Here is a 20,322-nt window from a genome sequence, read left to right on the forward strand (position 1 = left end):
TAGATGCTTCTTAGAAGTTGTATATTAAAATGCTTAAATGTTGTACATTAAAATGCTTAAACATTAAAATGTTTAAACTCACTTTTTTGGTAACATCTGATGGCAGTTCCTCTTTTTCTTCTTCTGTATCTTCATGTGTCGCTTCAGGACTATTTCTAGCCTTTCAGAGCAAAAAAAAAGAAAGAAAAAAGAAAAAAAAAAAAGAATCAGACATAGAAGTTCTCCCAACAACAATCTACAGATTGGTATAATTTTTTTCTGGTGACTTTTATTTAAGAAAAATTGACTCAACGAATCTATATGTCATTCCCTGATGATAATTCTTCACAATGGATACAACTCTGACATGTACTTTTTGTATTAATAATGTTCATGCAAACTCTTTTAATCATGTTAAGAAACAAGCCTTATAAAGAAGACTTTTATATAATTAAATGTGGCTACAACTGTACCCTTTTAGGGTACAAATACCAAGTTACATCTAAAAGGGCAATATAAATCTCTTGTTACCTGTTGAATCAAATCTATAAGAACTATGTGAACCTTGTAAATAATTAAGTTCATTCATTTTTTTTATTTTGGAAGAAGAAAATCCATTGCCTTTAAACTATTTCTCTAATATTATACTATGTTTGGGCAACACCCGCCCCCCAAAAAGTGTATAACAACACATTCAACCTTCTCTGAAATCTCCTAATTAGGTAATAATTATTCAAAAATACTTTAATTCATCAATTTACTTATATACTTTGGACTTGTTCTATCTAGAACAAAACTTGGTATATTTTATTTATCACATTGAAACCCAAGCTTCACTTGAGTTTCATCAGATTTTTGAAAAATAATCCAAGCACCACTCACAGGAGTTTCATAATTTACTTGTTCAGAATCTGCTGAATTTTCTCTTTCTGCATTCTCATTTAGATTAACAGTTTCACTGCTGCTGTTGCTGAGGCTAGAGTGATCCGCATTCCCATTAATTAATATGCCATGTGGCTGAACTTCCCAGTTAAACTGGCTGTTTTCCAACTCTTTGAGCTCCAGCAATTTTTCTTGCGCCTGATAATAAACAAACAAAATAAAATAAACAATTCTACCAAAGAATAAATGGCAATAGAAATTCTGAAAATGGAAAACCAAGCAAAAAGGAAACAATCCAGTTTAGAAAAAGATTATGGGAAAGTCAAAAAGACTATAATAAAAATGCTGGATGGATAAAAATATCTGAAGATGAATTTACTAAACATCAAATGGAAGAACTGACAATAAAAGCAGAAATAGTTAAAAATTGAATAAAAAGGATTAAATAGTAGACCTGGGAATGATCAATTGTGTGACTTTGGGCTCACATATCTGACTAGTTAACATCCAATTACAGCTAAACAGGTTAATGAAATATTGCATAAAGAAGAAAAGAGCTTTGACTGGTTAATAACTGGCAACATTTATCTGATTCAAAAAAAAATCCAGCAAAAGGAACAACACTATGAACCTATAGGCCATTAACATACTCACATCCAAGATTACTTATCCTTCCAATGGAACAGAAAGGAAATAAAAAGAAAAGCAGAGGTGCAAAACATCAACTTCTGATTGACAAAATGGTTTTGGAGAATTGCAAAAAAGCAATTGATCAATATTGCTATCAATAAAAAAGCAATGATATTGTAAAACACAGAGCGCTAAAATAGTGATGGGTGGCATATAAATCTGTCAGGACCCACCCCAATCCACGTCTTAGGGAAACAAAAACTCTTGGAGTCAGTTCTAGTCCAAAAGGAATTTTTACTAGGACATGTTTGGTTGTGGAAATACAAGACAGGACCTGGTATTGTTTTACAGATTGAAACTTTATAAAGACTTCCTGGTTCAACCCCCCCTTCCCTCAACCCCATTTGGTCAGCCCCCCATCATTTACTTTGTGTCATCCCTTTCGTGGGAAAAAGGGAACTTCGGATCTTTTACGGTTATTGCCTTCTTCCTTTACAGATTCAAATGGAGACACAGGCCAGATGCCTTCTTCCCTAACCCTCCCCTTTGTTCCCCCAGTTCAAAAGGTTTCCCTTGGTCTTTGAAATAACCTACGGCAGGCTGAATCCACATCTGCTCCTCCTTCCTCGGGAGATGGCAGAATCCAGGGGGGGGGGGTGTGTGATAATGTTTTAAACATACATTTATGAATGTGATCTAAATGGATTCTGACAAAATCATTAAATATATAAAAGCAACATAAATACACATATATTTCCCTATCTCATGGTAATAGCTCTCAGGGCTTTTTTTCTCATTGAACGCTCAGAATGGAGTTCCGGCACCTTTTTTGGATGGAACCTTGTAGGGTAGGCAAGGCGGGTTGTATAACATGTGTGAGTTCGGGCACCTTTTTCTTTTACAAAAAAAGCACTGCTCTCACTCATCTGAATTATAATCCATGAAACTTGAGTATTTACACTATAAAAAAAATATATTATGAATGACACAGAAAGCCAAAACAGGAGGAATTCAGCTTTAAAAATCTGAGTTCAGGTTTATTTCTTAGTTAAATGTAGAATGATATAATAACATTTGTAATTGAGGAAATCCAACGATGGAAGCATGATGAAAAAGAACAATCTCAGAGGTTACTTACTGAAGTAATTTCTTGTTGGGAGTGTTGAAGATCCTGCTGAATAGGTTCTAATTGCAATTTTCCTTCCTCCACACTTTTCTCTAACTCTGAAGCTTCTTTCTGTAGCCTGCTAAGCTCTTCCTGGGCTTTACTCAAATCATCCTTATATCCAGAGATTTTGGATTCCTGCTCTCCTATTTCTTTTTTCAGAGATGTAATCTGTAAAGTGAAAGGTGAATATAAAACTAGCTAGCAGTTCTCTCCATCAACATTTTTAACAAGAAAGAGCTAACCAAAACAGAAGAATATCAGAGCCAGTTTGGTCTAGTGATTAAGGCACCGGACTTGGGTCAGTCTTTCTCTCTCAGCTCAATCCATCTCTCAGAGTTGTTATTGTGGGGAAAATAAGAGGAGGAAGGTGCACTGGATATGTTCACCGCCTTGAGCTATTTGTAAAAAAATAATAAAAGGCGGGGTAGAAATAAATTAATAAAAAAATGAAATATTCCACTCTAGCATTCTAATACTTGAATTATGAGATTGCTTCCATGGCACATTCAAGGAAAGCTGTACTGCATAAACATTATTCCTGCTGTGTCATTTTACCAGACGGCCCAGATAAAATATTCCTGAAATGCAAAATCGTGATTTGGGAAACTGAAAAGTGTGCCAGAGGCTTCCTCCTTCCTCTTGCATACTTTCATGTTTGTTTATTCTCAAAATTTAAAACATAAAATTAGAGTGGACTTGAATGTCCCGCTCTTTGCCAGATTTTCCTATCTCAGTTGTTTCTCTCTGTTTATTTAATAACAATGATTTATTTATTTATAAACTCATGCTTAGAAAGACAGATTATGTATGAAAGTTTACCATGAATTATAGTAGTCTTTTACTGAAACCATTACATAAAGGTGATGTAATGCTTAAATTAAGAGAATGCCCTCCGGAATAACTCCATTTTTAGTAGTTTCCTGAAAGCCAGAAGGGAGGAGGCAAAGACCTCTGAGGAAAGCTGTTCCACAGCATCAGCATTGCCACAGAAGAGCAGCGCCTTTTAGCCTCAGCCCCTTCGTGTCCCAGAAATGTGGGGCTACAATTAGCCTTTCCTTTCCTTTCCTTCTTTTTCTCTAATTCATTTTTTCCCTTTGTTTAATTAATAAAAGCCAGAGTAACGACAATACAAATACAATTAATTAAAGCTTCCTCAATGAATAAATAAAATGCTTAAAACTCTAAACCATGTAACACAACAGAATACTAACAATAGTCCAACAATTCCCATAGCAATCAAATCAACAATGATGTCGAGGGATTATTCTTTTTTTAAAATAATTTTTAATCATTTATTTCCATGCCAATCTCTTTATACAAGGAATCCCTAAGTAGATACAACATGTATACAACAGTCCCAGTGAAACCATGCAGAAAATGCAGCTTTCTACAGCTGAGGTAAAAATACTCACCAGATCAACTTCTTCTGTACATTTCTGCCGTATCATACTAAGCTGCTCTTCCAACTTGGCTTTCTCCTCATCTAGACCATTCAGGATTTCTTCTGCCTCCTGCTTCTGGGTCAAAAGGTTCTGCAAGTTATTGCTCTCCCTCCTTACTTCATCTTGAAGATCCTGAAAAGTGAAAAATACAGGCCTGCATTTCTTCTTAAACTATGATGTTGTAATGATTGTATATGATAATGATTTTAACTTTGTGATGTAAGATGAAGGGGACAGGATGTGAACAGGTAGGTACGTATTTGAAAAAATGAAGAAAAGAAAATAGCCTCAGCATACATACTTTGCAAGGATTATCATGAACAAGGCCATATGAAATTCATAGGATACACACAGAAAAGGACAAAGGTAAATCAAAATAGAGGTTGGAAGGGTATGAGAAAGTAATGAGTTGGATAAACAGAACGAAAAAACAATACTTAACCAAAACTACTGAGAAAATTTGCCTCTTAGTAACAAATGTAGTGCAATTCAGTGGGTGAAAATAGCAGATAGGCAGCTAAAGGTAGAGAATAAAATGTTTCCCAAACTGATGTCTGTTGGCTATTGCTGGGCATTATTCATAAGAGTGGCCCACAAACAGGACAACTGCAATTCATCCAGTGCCACCTAAAACCTGTATCCAAAGACATTGCTAAGACACTGCAGGATACAAGCACCTATCAGTGAAATACAATACATTTCAAGATTTATCAACAGTAAAAAGGTTCACACAATTTAGATTGCTTCTTGACCACAACTTTCAATATCACTAACAGAATTAAACTTCATTAAACTTGTGGTATTTCATTTCAATTTGAATGTGAAATGTTTTTTAACTGGAAGCAAGACATGTTATGACAGTTTGTTTTATTATGGGAATAAAATGCTAATTTCAGAACAGATCAAGGCTTTCCAGTCACAGAAAACAAAACGGGCCATTTCAACTTCAGAGTGGGCTGTTCTGAAATAAGAATAAAAGTTTCAGCCATTTTTATTTTAATTACTTTAATCACAACTAACTTGATTATTCTGGTAGAACACTTGGATTCTGCTATATTCTCATTCTGTAAACATTCCTACTTTATAGTGATGATACTGAACGTTTCACTCCTGGCTAAAGTCCTTGGGTACAGAGACATGACAAAAAATGTATTATAATAATTTTTTTAAAATCATATCTTGTAAAGTGTCAATGTCTTCCCAGAAAAGCATATAAAGCAAGCTGGATTATTATTATTATTATTTTGCCTGGATTATTTCTTGGAATGTATTTCTTGGAATGATTGCAAGAAATGTAATATTTCTTGTAATCTTAATGTAATATTAATCTAACTACAGAAATAATTGTACAAAAACAAGCTGTTCATCAATCTATAATAGAGAACATTCAAGGGAAACCATTAATTTACTTCTCTGTTAAAACCTTTTTTCTAAATTTTAAAATTCATTTCCATTACAATGGAACACTACTGATAGTGTGTGTGGGGGGGGGGGGAGGGAGGGAGAGAGGGAGAGAAATTTCCAGAGCCAAATTCGGGGGTCTGTAGTCGCTTCTTTGGTGTCCTAGGGCAAATATTTTAGAAATCACTATTGAACAGGACTAAGTCATCCACTGAAAGAAATAATAAAAATCATACATGGGAATTATTTTGCTAGCATTATATGAAATCTTAAGATATCTCAACACCTGTAGCAAAACTGTTAACTAACTAAATAGCGTTATATAAGTTGCTCCTTGATTTTGCATGATCAGCAAAATACTGGTTAAGAATAAATTAAAAAGGCTCCATCCAAAAGAACTATTATGGAGTCTTTAATAACAGGCTGCATTTTGCTCCGTATTTGTTTCTGTTACAATAGGGATCAAATGATTCTGTAAAAGCTTAGGATGCACGATTCATTTATTCATGCATAAATCTCATCTGGATTTACATTTAAGCACTGAGAGAGATTTTCAACTTTAAGGAAAATATAAAATCTAGATGCAAATCCTTGTTCGTATCACACAAAAACCTGAAGCTGTTATTCATAGCCACAGTGCTTGGATTCTAACATCGCTGGCAAAATTGTCATCTAACAAAAATGCTGCATTTCCCCCTCAGCCTATTTCCCAAGTAATGTAGACATTCATGTAATTAACCGTGTCCATTTCAATCCCTAAGCTAACAAATATATTGATCACAATGAGAACAAATCCTAATAACATACTTGGTAAAAGGCTAATCCATTCACTGAAAGACATTTTTTCCAATAACCTCTATTTATATCAACCAAATCTGAAAATTCCAATGACAATTACCTGGACCTCACTTGTCCTCTGCTTGATTGTCTCTCCTTTTTCCTTCAGGTTTTGCTCCACACTGTTCTTTTCCCTAGAAGACCAACAAATAAGGCAGGAATATTTAAGAACATCCGTTACGCCAGGCACAGTTATCCAACCTCCCAAACCAGTCTCTCTTTTTAAATGCATAGTTAAACATGTAATTTTTATAAGACTGATTTTGTTGTTTTAGAAAGAAAAGCCGGAAGGAATGTCCTACGTAGCTCAAATATTAAAATATAAAAAAAATGTCTACTCTCCCAGACATGGATAGGTGGAAATGACAGCTTAAAGAGAAAGCAAAGGGGAAAGGGGGAAAAAAAATCAATGAAATACTGTCTTCAGTGATCTCACTGTTGCTATGGAACAACCGTCTGGCAAAAAGAGGGAGGGACTGCATCAACTCTCATATACTTAACCCTTCTGGAACTAGAATTGCACGTATTTTATGCAAGATAGAAAGCCGTGTGCTAGCTCTTCTTTTCTCTATAAAAATACTAAGGTTTGTGTTACTTGAAGCATAAAATCTTAAAGATAAGCTATATGTCTACATTTTTTTCCCATGACTTAGGATGCTGCAGCTTTCATCAGGTTTTCAGTCAGGGAATGAATGTGAAAAACCACAAATGTAACAGTTCAATTTCACAATCCTCTTCGTACATTCATTCATTCATTCATAGAAGCTTTCATAAAGCTTATACTACATCAATTCGAGAGCAGCTTTTTTTCATTCATTAACAGTAAATCAAACAGACCATGTCCTTGCTTTAGCTTAGCGTACACTTTTCCAAGGGCTAAAGATGTCTCCCAACTAAAGAGCACCTTTGGATTTAGCTAGATTATTCATGCATCCATTTACACATTGTATTTATCATTCACACAGGCTATTTCTAGTATTACCTTATTAATCGCCTGACCACACACACTGAATGTCTTATTCTACACCTGCCACCATTATTTTCCATGTTGCTGAAAAATTATACTAAAAGAAATACTGTTAAAGCCAAACTCTTGTATATCAGGAGTTGCAGTTACCTGTAACACTAAGCCACAGTATGTGTATGGTGGAGTTCACATTATTATAAGCCAAAACTAACAAGCCATGTTGCGGCTTTGAAAAATATATGAACATAGCCTATATCTAGATAGTGGAGTAGCTGGAAAAGACTCATAAATCCTTATTATTATTGAATTCTTCTATTATAACACTATCATAGTGGCATTGAATATGCAAAATCAACACTTTCTTTTGCTTTGGTTAAAGAAAAGTTAATGAACACTGAATGCATTCACAAAATGTAAGTAATACATAGACAAACCTGCTTCAATGCAAAAAAAAAGCCAAATTGTTGTTACAATCCAGTAGTTCTTCAAAAATATTTTAAGTTGGCTTTTGAAGGCAATAAGCATAACTGTGCCTGCTTTATTACTGACATACCATAGTGAATACAGCAACTTGAAAGGCTGGTTTTAACTTACCTTTTAATCATTTACCTTTTAATCATTATATTAATAAAGTGCTAACTAAATTTATTTGCCGGGACTGATATATCATTTTAAAGTCAAAGTTAATGTACAATAATGCCAGTTTGGCGTAGTAGTTAAGGCAATGGACTAGTTCTAATCCAGCCTTAGGCACAGAAGCCAACAGATGACATTGGGCCAATCATCCTCCTCCCTCTAGTCAACCAAGTAATGCAGTCCAAGTAATAATATTTCAGTGCCTGAAGAATAGAAATGTGTCCTAAGATGTTGCCTAAAAAGTTGCATGAATTTGTTCATACAAATTTCACAAGTATATATACCCAAAACAAAAGTCAATAAAATGGGTGAAATAACAGTTTCCCAAAGTCTTTCTCTCCTCCACTGACCTCCCAAATATGAAATAATGCACGCAGAATCAAACAGTTCATTAAAAAATTCATACTTCAGAAACAAAACAAAACACCAAAGTCCATACTTTAAAAAACAAGAAGTTACTGTCCCCAAAGTATTTAGGAAAACATCTATGTAAGAAGTGGTGATGAAACACTGCAAATCATGGTAAAAATACATTTTGATTTTAGTGCTACAGGGAATCCTCCCCAAAGTCTGCCTTGCTGCCTCATTGTGGTGGTGGTAGTGGTGTGTTCACTGAAGGGATGAGCAAACAATGCTCGGAGTACACACTAGGAGTATATACTCTTATCAAGGTCATCCAAGGCATGAAGGTTATCTTAACTGCTTAGCTAAACAGAAGCAAGCAGGTATCTGTAAAAGGTCACCAATGATACAGGAATATATTAGAGGCAAATGATCACTTAATTGACAAAATAAATCCATTTCCAACAAAATGCTAAATCATATGAGGGAATTTTCCATAGCACTTTTGCCCCTAAGACCTACTGAAAAGAAAAAAAAAACAGTTTTAATGGATCTTTGAAATCCAGCAGAGTATCCCCAATCTTTTTTCAATTGTTCAAATTTTCTGAAAAATGAGAAAGATTAAAATACTACACATACACACCAGTTAACAGTCTAGTGTTGCAAATCAGACAGACTTCTTCTTCTGTGTTTTATAATCATTCATTTAGCCAATCCTCATGCCAGAAAAATTAACATTGCTGGATAGATTCCAAATATGAGGATCACAGCTAAGAAGAACATGCATATTTTTTAATATAGAAATGATCCAGAGACATATTAGCAGTTCTGTTGCTGCCAACCCAAAATGCAACAGCAGGGCCAGACCAGACTGTATGGATTAATCCTCTAATTCCTAAGATATAGTGCATTCAGACCTCCTTCATTTTTGTCAATTTTGATTCTAGTTATTGAAATTCATTTTTTCTCATTAATCTGCAAGGCACAGATCTAGGGAAGGCTACAATAAAATTTCTGCTGCACTGATGGTTATTAAAAGCACAGTGGCCTCCATAATGCTCAGATGGAAGAAGTTTGTCACAACCAGGACTCTTCCAAGAGCTGGTTGCCCAATAACTAAGCAATTTGGGGAGAAGGGCCTTAGTAAGATAGGTGACCAAGAGCTTGTCGCATCATGCCCAAAAAGACTCCAGCTGCCAAAGGTGCTTCAACAAAGTACTAAGTGAAGGGTCTGGATACTTATGCCAATGTGACATTTCAGTTTTTTCTTTTTAATAAATTTAATAAATAAATTTCTAAAAGTCTGTTTTCACTTTGTTATTATGGGATACTGAGGGTAGATTAATGAGAAAAAAAGAGTTTCAACAAGTCTAGAATCAGGCTGCAGCATAACAAAATTGACAAAAGTGAAAGGGGTCTGAATACTTTCTGATTGCACTGTATATCTTCAAGAGCAGACTAATTTTAACTAAAAAAATTTTGAACAAACTGAGGCTTCAAAAACACAAAGCATTTCATTGTTGTTGTTACCTAAATCTCATTCTAAAATTACAGAAACTAATTTCATTTTGTATACTGCAATGTTCCATTTATCAGGACAAGATATTCCCATTATTTCAAAGGACACATAAGTACGTAGTATCAATTTCATCAACATCCTTCAAAGCAGGATTACTGGTTTAGGAGCCAGGAGCTGCAGTTTATCCCTCTAGAGTGTCTAATGGCATTGGAACTTCAAGCAGCAATAGCATCTGGATCAAATAATCCACAGAAGAAATACTTAATTTGAATATAATGCCAAGAAGTACAAATTGTTCCAGATAATCCAAATACTTTTGGAAAAGACAGAGCTCAGGAATTTAAACAGTTTATGAATCAACACAGTTGCTGTATAAAAGTTTTTGTTATACATTTCAGAATCAGATACCATAGTAAGATAAATATTTAACATCTGCAGGAAAGTGTCTAGTGAGGTCATCTACTAACAATGGTCAGGTACCAAAAGTATAGTGATACTCAGCTGTATATTTTGAGTCTTAGTTAACTAAATAATGCAGTCCAAGTAATATCCCAGTGCTTGAAGACTGAGTCTGGATAGGAAAGAACAGGCTCAAACTCACCCTTAAAAGAATATGTGGCTATAGGTACAATACACTGTTCTCTTGATGCTGGTGGTTTTTAATTGCTGATCTGAATGGTTCCCCCTCATACAAAGCTGGTGCATAATGTGGGCTTTTTTTCTAGGTTCACAACTCCTAGCCATAAGCAAGTGGCAGTTGTGTCAAGAGGGCCTTTGCAGGGTCATCTTGTGTGCCAACTGAGCTGTTTCAGGGACTGGAGTCTTCTCACAATCATTCATACCTTGATCACTTTAGGTGTGACTATTGCAATGTGCTCAACATGAGGGTCCCCTTGAAGATCACTCGGAAGGTGCAGGTGGTCCAAAATGCAACCAAGTGAATAATTGGGCAAAATTCAATACAACCATGTAACACCTCTGCTGCGTGAGCTGTCCTGGTTATCAATACGCTTCTGGTTGCAATTAAAGATGCTAGTCATCACCTATAGAGCTGTTCATGGCATAGGGCCTGGCTATCTGAGGGACCACATCTCTCTCCTTACTTCTGTCTATCCTGGAGGATCTAACAAAGCAGGCATATTTCACGTCCCCTCTGCGTGGTGCCACCTCTTTGGAATAACCCACTTTGCCCAGTTTTGGACTGCATCAAAAGTACACATTTTTAGACAGTCTTTAAAAAATTGGCTTTTCCCCCAGTCTATGCTCCATGGAGCAGCTCTTACAAATCTAAATAATAAAACAAACATTAAAAATCACTATAATTGAAGTGTACATTTCTTTGTCTTACCTTTGAAGGTCAATTATTTCATTGCTTAAAGAATCTAACTCCTTGATTGCGGAAAAATCTGCTATAGAATTTGGCCGTAGTAAATTCTGAAAAATAAACAAGGAAATATGGCCTGATTCTACTTGCCTCCAGAACAAATACTCTGATTGTCTCGGTGGGAAAAAATTAACTGGCTTCTAATTTAAGATCAAAGAAAATGTACCGCCTTTTTTTTTTTAAAAAAAACTCCAAACGTAAAGCTTACATAAGCTCCAAACAGGTGGTGAGCTTCAAAGGCTAAACTGAGTTTCCTTTTATTTCAATCAGTTTTTAAGATGATAAAACTATATACTGTAACATAGCAATCAAACTGACTATTCCAGGGGTGGACAATTAATTTTCCCAAGGAGCCACATCAAAAACTGGGGCTGATGTGGAAGGCTGAACCAAGAGCTCTCAGCTGTGCCTGCAGGGATGCGCTTTGACCAAGGTGGCCAAGCCCAGGTCCCCTCATACAATGACTACCATCGCCTCCTCAGATTTCTCCAGAGGGGTGAGTGCTGCACAGGTGCAGAAAAGCACTCTCTTTTCTCGCCCTCCTGCAACTGGCCAGCTGACTGAAGGACTGCATAGTGATGTGCAGATCTGGATCCGACTCGACTTATTCTCCCACCCCGTGGCGTACTTATGAAATATTTGATTTCCAATTTCCAACTGACTTCATGCAGGCCGGACAGAGACAGCCAAAGGGCTGGCTGTGGCCTAGGGACCATAAAATATCCAGGTCTGAACTAGTCTATTCTGCTACATAGATATAAATGTGTATGCTTCAACAGAGTTTTCCATAATACCTATACTGACTCATTTATTGGCAATGAGTTCTCCTTGATAATTGTTTTCTCTCAGTTGAGAATTTTTGTCATATTTCTGAACTTGCAACAGTAAACCACATAGTTGCACTTGTTAATACATATAATTCATTGCACCAAAGACACAAGGATATGTGATATTTATTTCCCTTCAAGAATGTGAAGCAAAGGGACAAAGCCTAATTTTCAATGAAGACAGACCTCTGCTTGTAGAATCACCTTTTTAAAGGTGCATGGTCATTCATTATTTTTCATATTTCAGGTTTAAACCTTTCTGCAACTATCAACAGTATAATTACAGCCTCATTATAGCTTAAGGCTTAGTGTGTTCATATATGTGTGATATTACATGTGTTAAGACTTCACAATTCATGTCTGATAATAAAATTAAATATTCAACTGAGGTATGCATCTTAAACTCAGGGCATATATTTAAGCCCAAACAACTGTGAAAAAATATAAATGTTTATAAAATATGTTGTTGTTGTCAGCAGGCATCAAGTACACAGAACACTGTTCTGTCAATTTTGGAAATGCATGCAGCATCCTGAAGTAAGAACAGTGATGTGAGAATAGCACAGCTTTTTCAGAAATTTAAGCAGCACTCTGCTGTTTAAAAAGAAAATGTGTGATGTGAAAAAGATGTTCATTACTAAACAATCAATATTGGAAAAGTGAAGAATCTCTAACCTTGTGATGGCAGATTTAAGAAACTGACAGTATAATAAAGATGCAAAGCAGAATGGTGCAGAATGGAAAATATAGTCCAAACTAGGAAAGACATAGGAAGAAAGCAAACATATAAAAAGATTAGTAAAGCAAGAAATAAAAGCAACTTTTTTCAAAATAAACAAAAATAAATCTGGTATTGTAGAAGTCAAACAAAATGAAGAACTTTTGAGTGTAATTTCTGATAAGGAGTTCAGTTTATTTTGAGTAATATGGCTTAGCACAACCAAGAAGAAGCTCAATTATCAAACTGGGAGAACTTTAGCTTTTTGTTTTTTTTATTGGGTGGATATTGTTTAAAATGGCACAATGCCACAAAAGTACACAACATATAAATTTATCCTGCTTATTCTGAAATTATTTCAGTATGTCCTTGTTAAAATAAACATCTTAGGAATCATGGAATTTTTTTCAATAAGTATACTTCATAAAAGAGATCAGAAATTTATGATTAGATGCTTCTTGCATAATATATAGCAGAAATATGTTATTTGCCTTTCCACTGACTGCAATGTTGAGAACACATCTGCATGCATGCTTTACTGCACATGGAATTGACTCTAGTAATTTATTAGCACTTAATCCACCTGGTCTTTGAACTGAATTGTTATCAGCTCTAAAATATGAACAGCAAGATATAACAGCACTCAATAAAGCAATTTTAAGCTTGCAAGTCATAGATCCATTTTCTAATAAAGTAACATTTTATTTTAAACAAACAACTTGTATCTGCTTGGTTGGCTAGTGAGATGAAGGAAAGTTTATAGATAATATGAGCAGAGTTTGTGTGTTCCTGTTAATCAGTTTCTATATCTATTATTATCCGAGATACCAAGTTCAAACACATAGTACGATATTTTATTCGGACTCCCAATCTTTATCACATTTTATGAAATGTTCCAAATCTCACATTTTGTGAAGCAGTTCTCTCTGATGGAGGAATCATGTCTGTAGTTAGCACCTGAGGAGGATCAATGCCCTGTGTCAGCTTCTGATTGATTAAATGGAAGGCCAAAGCAAATTGTTCCTTGGAAAGTTTCCCACAATCCTTTGTGTCACAAAGAGCCCTGTAAAATCCATTGAAGAAAGAAAATGACTAATGAAATTTCTCATAGCACGGACATGCTGTCTAGATTAAAAATTACTTATGTTCAATGATTAAAACAATTCTGTAACATTATGTCACTATGTATACTTTAAAAGGTTTTACAGATATACGTTAGTTCACACATTATTGCACAGAATAGCAGCAGCAGAAAATATGGAACGGCCAATATATGTGGATAGGCATCATCTTCCTGCCCAGTTAGAAAACTTTCAAAATAACTGGCTATTTTCTGTAAAAAAATTAATCTGGAATTAGACATATCTTGCTTTGACCCAACACTGCAGTTTTTACCAGGAAAGATGTTATCTTTCTCCAACCTAACTTTCAGTCACACTAGTTAGAAATAAGGGGAGATGTACTCCTACACATCTAGGTAACATTAAGCTGTTAAGTCTAAGCCTACCATTATTTAACTTTATTTTATATTACATTAAAATGTATCTTATTTAACTGAAATAAATAAAATATTAAGAGACAACTAAAAAAACCCATTTATTTTAAAAGTTGACCAACTGGATAGCATTTTAGAAAGCATTATAACTCTAAAATGGTCTAAAAACAGAATAAAGATTGTACTAAAAGACTATCATTACAAAGCTCTTTACTTTTGAAATCTAGCCATACATATTGCATTCCATTTGCTCATAATACCTGAGTTCACACTTCGTAATAAGCCTCTAATTAATAAATGACATTATATTTTAGAATGACGACTTGGGAATGTTTGATTCAAAGAAAAAAAGAAAAGATAGAGCAATCTAATACAACTGAGCTAAATATTTGTAGAGTACATTTTGAAGCAGATAACATTTATTATTGCATTTTATGCCTCTTGGCTCTAAGTCAATTCTATACAAGGTCTTTCATCTTTTTTTTTTTTAAAGATCTGTTTAGAACCTAACATGACAAAATCCATGTTGGCACCCAGAAGAGTGACATTAAACACATACTTTATATCATAATTTAGGATACACTTTAGAAAAAGCATCAACAGTAATTATTTCAATTCTTAAAAATATAATAATTTGGGTTAGAGTGCACAATTGAATACCAGCATGTAGAATAAATTCCAAATTTAGAATAACCAGTTATTTTTCATTAATTTTAAAGAAATTAGATTATTTATTCTTTTCAAGAAATGCTGGGAAAACTCTTACCAGATGTGTGCAAGTAGAGCTGAAGGCAAACCAGTTTTCAAGAATAATTCTCTAGCTTCCACACCAGAGACAAAGCCATCCATGTCCTTGTCTGTTTTCAGGAAGATTTCATGATATTTTATCCTGTCTGTAGGTGATACAACCCACTGTAAAGTAAAGCAATAACTAAGTTTTACATTTCAATTACACTTTGTGAACCCAACAGATCAAAACATTACTCTTTGTCAAAGGTACCTGTGTTACTGATGATGTGGATGGTAATAGGCTGACAGGTAACACGGACTGATTACACTCTTTGTTGGGTGTTGAAGGTGAAACTGACTGCCCAACACCTGGAATGCTGATACCTTTTCTTTTAGATAGTGGCACCAACGCTGGAGGTAAGGACATTGGCACAGGTTCCTTCTCAAGAGCACAGTATACCAAGAACATGGCCTGAATAAATGTTTTTGAAGTTATCAAAGACATGAACCAAACATTAGTTTCTTATTATGCAAACTCATAGTTAATGCAGTAGTTGAGCTAACTCTTAAATGTTTTCGACTTTCCTCTTAGCTACTCTTCTGCTCATTTACTATATTTAAAATTATAGTAAAGCAAAAAAGCACAGAAACTAGACATTTTTTAATTTTATTAAATTTATAATGCTATTCGTGTCTATAACAACTGTGAGCAGCATATTAAAAAACGACCCTCACATACATGGGTACCTGCTATTCATTCCAACCCAAAGCTGAGTGAAGAATCACATTTTAATTTTAATCAGCACCTTGAATTGCACCCAGAAGCCTAATGATAACCAGTGCAGCTCATGGAGCAAAAGTATTGCACAGACAAGATGAGACACGCCCATAATTCGCTGTGTTACCACATGCTGGACCTGTTGCAGCTTTGGAGTGTTTTTCAAGGCCAGCATCATATAGAGTACCTTATATTAATCAGGTGAATAATGCATGAGTATCTGAAGAGCCTCACAGTCCATATAAGGGTATAATTCAGGGGTCTTCAGACCAGGCACGCTGGCTGATGAATTTTGCGAGTTGAAGTCCACAAGTCATAAAAGGGCCAAGTTTAAAGACCCCTGGTGTAATTGGTGTGTAAGGGTCTTCTTAACCACAGCTGCCACCTTTTCTCTGAGCAGAAGCTATAAATTCAGGACAACTCCTTAACTAGGCACCAGTTCCAAAGGGTAAAAGGGCTGCCCATTCAAGACTACATATGAAATATCCTTAGCACTGGGAACAAGAGGTGTCAAAAAACACAATCACAGACTTGTCAGGACTGACTTGACCTTGGCAGTATTACCTGGTCAGCCTGAGATTGAGAAACTGTATATTCCACATATTGATGATCCCAAACCAATGGGTCATCAGCAACCTCATGTAGATGTTAAACAGAATGTGTGAGCGCAGAAAATCCTGAAATATCCCTCCAGGACCCTTGGATACAATTGCGTAGAACACAGCTTAAAAGTCTTATATGGTATAGCAAAATAAGTTGGATTGTATATAGGTTAAATACGCAATATTTCTGTGTAATTTTATATTGATATTTAGCTTAGAACATTATATATGTGCTGGCTTTGTAAATAAAATGAATACTGAAGAACGTGCTTTAAACAGTAAATCTGCACCTTCTGGGAAAGGATTTTGACCAATGTGCACAATAAGCATTCAAAAAACTCTTCTGAAAAGTAGAAGCCATATCCAATTGAACAAACACTTTATGGAGGCATCATGTAATGGGAAAACAGTATCACATTAGATAAAAGATAAAAATTGCATTTTTTAAAGAACCATTACTGTTGGAATTTGCATTTTAAGATCCCTTAATAGCTCTTCCTCCAAAAAATTATATGCAACAAGAAATATTACATTATGCCCTTTTTAACTATTTTAAACAGTTTCAAAATTTTGTAATATATAAATTTATACTTACAACAGCAAATTCATCCCGATCCAACATTCCATCGTGATCAATATCACTTAACTCCCAAACCTAACAACAAAAAGCCCATCTCAAGATAATATTTTACTTTTTCAAATTACTGTCAATTATCAGATGTTTGCTTTCTTTACATTTTTAAAAGATCATACATATGTCAATGTGACACATTTCAGCACCAGTTATCAAGTAGTTTTTAAGAGGTTAAAGATTAAAATTAAACTTAAAGGCAAATACCTTAACTTTATCATATATTCATTATTATATTTTATGACATTAAGAAATATTCAAACTGCTGGCATAGTGGCCTACCAAGCCCTTTATGATTAGAGATAAATTATTCATTTCAAGACCAAATCATACATTTCATATTGTTCCCACATCACAATATCCAATTAAATCTGAAATCAGGAGCAGGTGAAAATTAGCAAGGTCAGGAATGTTTCTATCCATCAAAGAGCCTTGGTGGAGCAGTGGGCTAATGCCTCCTTAAGTAACACCAGCTGCCTGCAATTAGTGCAGGTTCGAGTCCCACCAGGCTCAAGGTTGACTCAGCCTTCCATCCTTCCGAGGTAGGTAAAATGAGGACCCAGATTGTTGGGGGCAATAAGCTGACTTTGTAATAAGGCCGCTTGGGGGGGGGGGGAAAGCCCTAATAAGCAGGCATATACATAGAATGAAGGCTATTGTTAAGCACATTGATTGGTGCTTCTTAGATTGTAAGCCGCCCTAGTTCTTCGGAGAAGGGCAGGATATAAATGGGATTTAAAAAAACAAAAAAGACCCTCCCTTTTTCCTCCCTATAAAATATTTTCAAAGAAAACACAAGGTAGAAAGTTTTTCCCCGATATGCTATTTGCCTATTCCTGAATGTAATTTAAAGAAACTCATTTTCATTTTAATACAAATGAGCAATTTGTATGTCATTTATGTAATAATAAAGTACTAAAAATGTCATTCTTATTGAGAAAGGGATGTTTTGTTTTTATAAATCACATTTGAATCTCCACATGTTGCTGAAACATAATTCATGTGACTGGCAGGAGAAATATTTAGCAGCACAGTGGTTCACATTATAATTCTATATCTGGAGAGCCAACACCCCTATTCTTACTTGCAACATATGTACATTATACATGAAAGCGAAATCTTTGGGATTAAGACTACACAGTATGTCAGCAAATCTTTATTAGATACATCATTAGAAAATTTCATTTTATGGTTGGGGGAGAAATATATAGTTTTAAGACAAAAAAACAATGTTTCCTAAATAATGCATTTGGAGGACGGATCCTTTGAGTTCCTCTTGACTCCTGGCATCTACATGGACAAGTCCCTGAAGTTTTCTTGGCAAGGTTTTTAGAAGGGGTTTGCCATTTCTTCCTAGGACTGTGTGAGACTGAATGGCCCAATGACACCCAACAGGTTTTATGCCTAAAGTGGGATTAGAACTCATGATCTCCTGGTTTCTAGTCTGATGCCTTAACCACTGCACCAGACTGACTCTCCTGTTAATGCATGGCCTTAACAATTCTTAATGATTTAGAGAGATTATCTACCTAAGGGGAAAGCAAGGAACAACTTCACACTTAAAACTGTCGCAGTGTTCCAACAGTCATGTGATCAAGATTTCAGCACTTTGCAATTGGCAGGCATTTATAACTGTCAACAGCAGCCAACAGTCATGCGATCGCAATTTGCATGCTTCACAGCTGGCTTCCTGTCTGAAGCTGGCTGTGAAACATGCAAATGGCGAGTCAATGGAGAAACCAGCAGTAAAATCACAAGTCGTGCTCACATGAGAGCTTGCTTAACAACCATGGGTGATTCACTTAATGACTGCGATGGAAGTGAGGTCGTAGGTCTATCAACATTTTGTGAAGTCTTCCTTAATGATCAAGCTGCCAGTCCCAACTGTGGTTGTTAAGCAAGGGTTATCCATACTCTGAGCAAGATCGCTAGAAACTGGCAATCTTGAGCCCAATTGCTAGTACTAATCTTTCTACCCCAAACCTCCTTAAAGCTGTTCTTGTGAGAAACCAGCAATCTGCAAGCAGCCCCCTTTTAGTGACTCTCCTTAGGCAACTGTGAATAATGGGAGTGGAGGGACGATTGCACATTTCTTCAACTCTAACTATAGAATTCAAAGGGACAAATATTATGGTTTGCGAAATTCTTTGTTGTTCTTACCCTTCCCAAGATATCAACTGGTAGTTTGGAGTTTAAGAGAACAGGTTTCACTTTATCACCGGACAATAATCCATTAACTGGATTCAAGCTGTCAAAGATGGCATCATACTTGGCCTTGTCTTCTACCTGGTTATAAAGATAATAAGATGCTATACTTAATTTACAACACTGGCACATGCAAAAATTCAGGAACGTGTTATATATTAAAAAAAACTACAGTCACCCTTCCTAGGAAATCTAACCAAGTCTGACAAACAAAAGCAGTTTCAGGAGAATTAGAGGAAATGAAAACAGGACAGCAAGAGAAGAAATCAGAGGGCCATTTTCTTAGAGATTTTGCTTGAAGTTTTGTAGGAGTACTTTGAAACAATATAATTGTAAACATCAGATGTGCCAAATACAGAGTAAGCCCTATTTATTTATGAGATTTTATTGTTTCTGAATAAAACTATAAGGAAAGCATTTGCCCCTAAAATATTCATTTATTGGGCTTACAAGCTATAAAAAACTGATCAAACAGCCACAGTGCAGATGTGCAGATATCTATTTTTTCTTTCTTTTTTTCTTGAAACCACAGCAGAAATTACTTTTATCTAATTATTTATTTTATTTATTATTTAGATTTATATACCGCCCTTTCCCGAAGGACTCAGGGCGGTTTACAGGATATTTAAAAGAAAATCAATACAAAAGTTAAAACAATTAAAAAAGATTAAATGAAACCCTGAGAGAAAATAAAAACCCCAGTTAAAATTAAAATTAAAAATTAAAAATTCTCAGCCTGGGCCAGAGAGCTCGAAGAGCCAGGTCTTCAGGTCCCGGCGGAATGAACGGAGGTCGGGGGTAGTCCTAAGCTCCGTGGGCAGCTGGTTCCAAAGGGCAGGCGCGCCCACTGAGTAGGCCCTACCCCTGGGTGTTACCCGGTGGCAATCTTTAACCAGCGGCACCGAGAAGACCCTCCCTGTGGGAGCGCACTGGACGAAGGGAGCTTGATGCTGGCAACAGGTGTTCCCTCAGATATCCCAGACCCTCGCCATTTAGGGCTTTATAGGTCATCACCAGCAATGCCTCAACCTGGGATTATGGCTCAGACATTCTTCTCTCTTTCCCCAGTGGCCAACATTCCACATCTGAAAGGCAGGGGATGGTCTCCATGAACTATTTTGGATTTTTTTAAAAAAAATTATAAATGAAT

At 35.7% G+C, this 20,322-nt stretch overlaps 1 protein-coding gene across 3 annotated transcripts in view; it reads right to left on the bottom strand.

Moving 5' to 3' along the window:
* The window catches only part of EPS15 (epidermal growth factor receptor pathway substrate 15), a 65,661-nt gene that overhangs the window by 17,187 nt on the left and 28,152 nt on the right, over positions 1–20,322 (bottom strand). The window contains exons 7-17 of one of the 3 annotated variants that reach the window (XM_083359593.1): positions 19,128–19,253; positions 16,932–16,991; positions 15,228–15,428; positions 14,994–15,139; positions 13,639–13,795; positions 11,152–11,237; positions 6,401–6,473; positions 4,072–4,233; positions 2,630–2,827; positions 880–1,059; positions 83–160 (exon numbers count right to left, since the gene is read on the bottom strand). In XM_083359593.1, coding sequence (XP_083215719.1) covers positions 83–160; positions 880–1,059; positions 2,630–2,827; positions 4,072–4,233; positions 6,401–6,473; positions 11,152–11,237; positions 13,639–13,795; positions 14,994–15,139; positions 15,228–15,428; positions 16,932–16,991; positions 19,128–19,253 — 1,467 coding nt within the window. Of the gene's footprint in view, positions 1–82; positions 161–861; positions 1,060–2,629; positions 2,828–4,071; positions 4,234–6,400; positions 6,474–11,151; positions 11,238–13,638; positions 13,796–14,993; positions 15,140–15,227; positions 15,429–16,931; positions 16,992–19,127; positions 19,254–20,322 lie in introns of all 3 variants that reach the window. The other 2 variants (XM_083359592.1, XM_083359594.1) reach the window with 2 other exon arrangements.

This window comes from Vipera ursinii, assembly GCF_947247035.1.
Source record: "Vipera ursinii genome assembly, chromosome: 3".
Lineage (NCBI taxonomy): Eukaryota > Metazoa > Chordata > Lepidosauria > Squamata > Viperidae > Vipera > Vipera ursinii.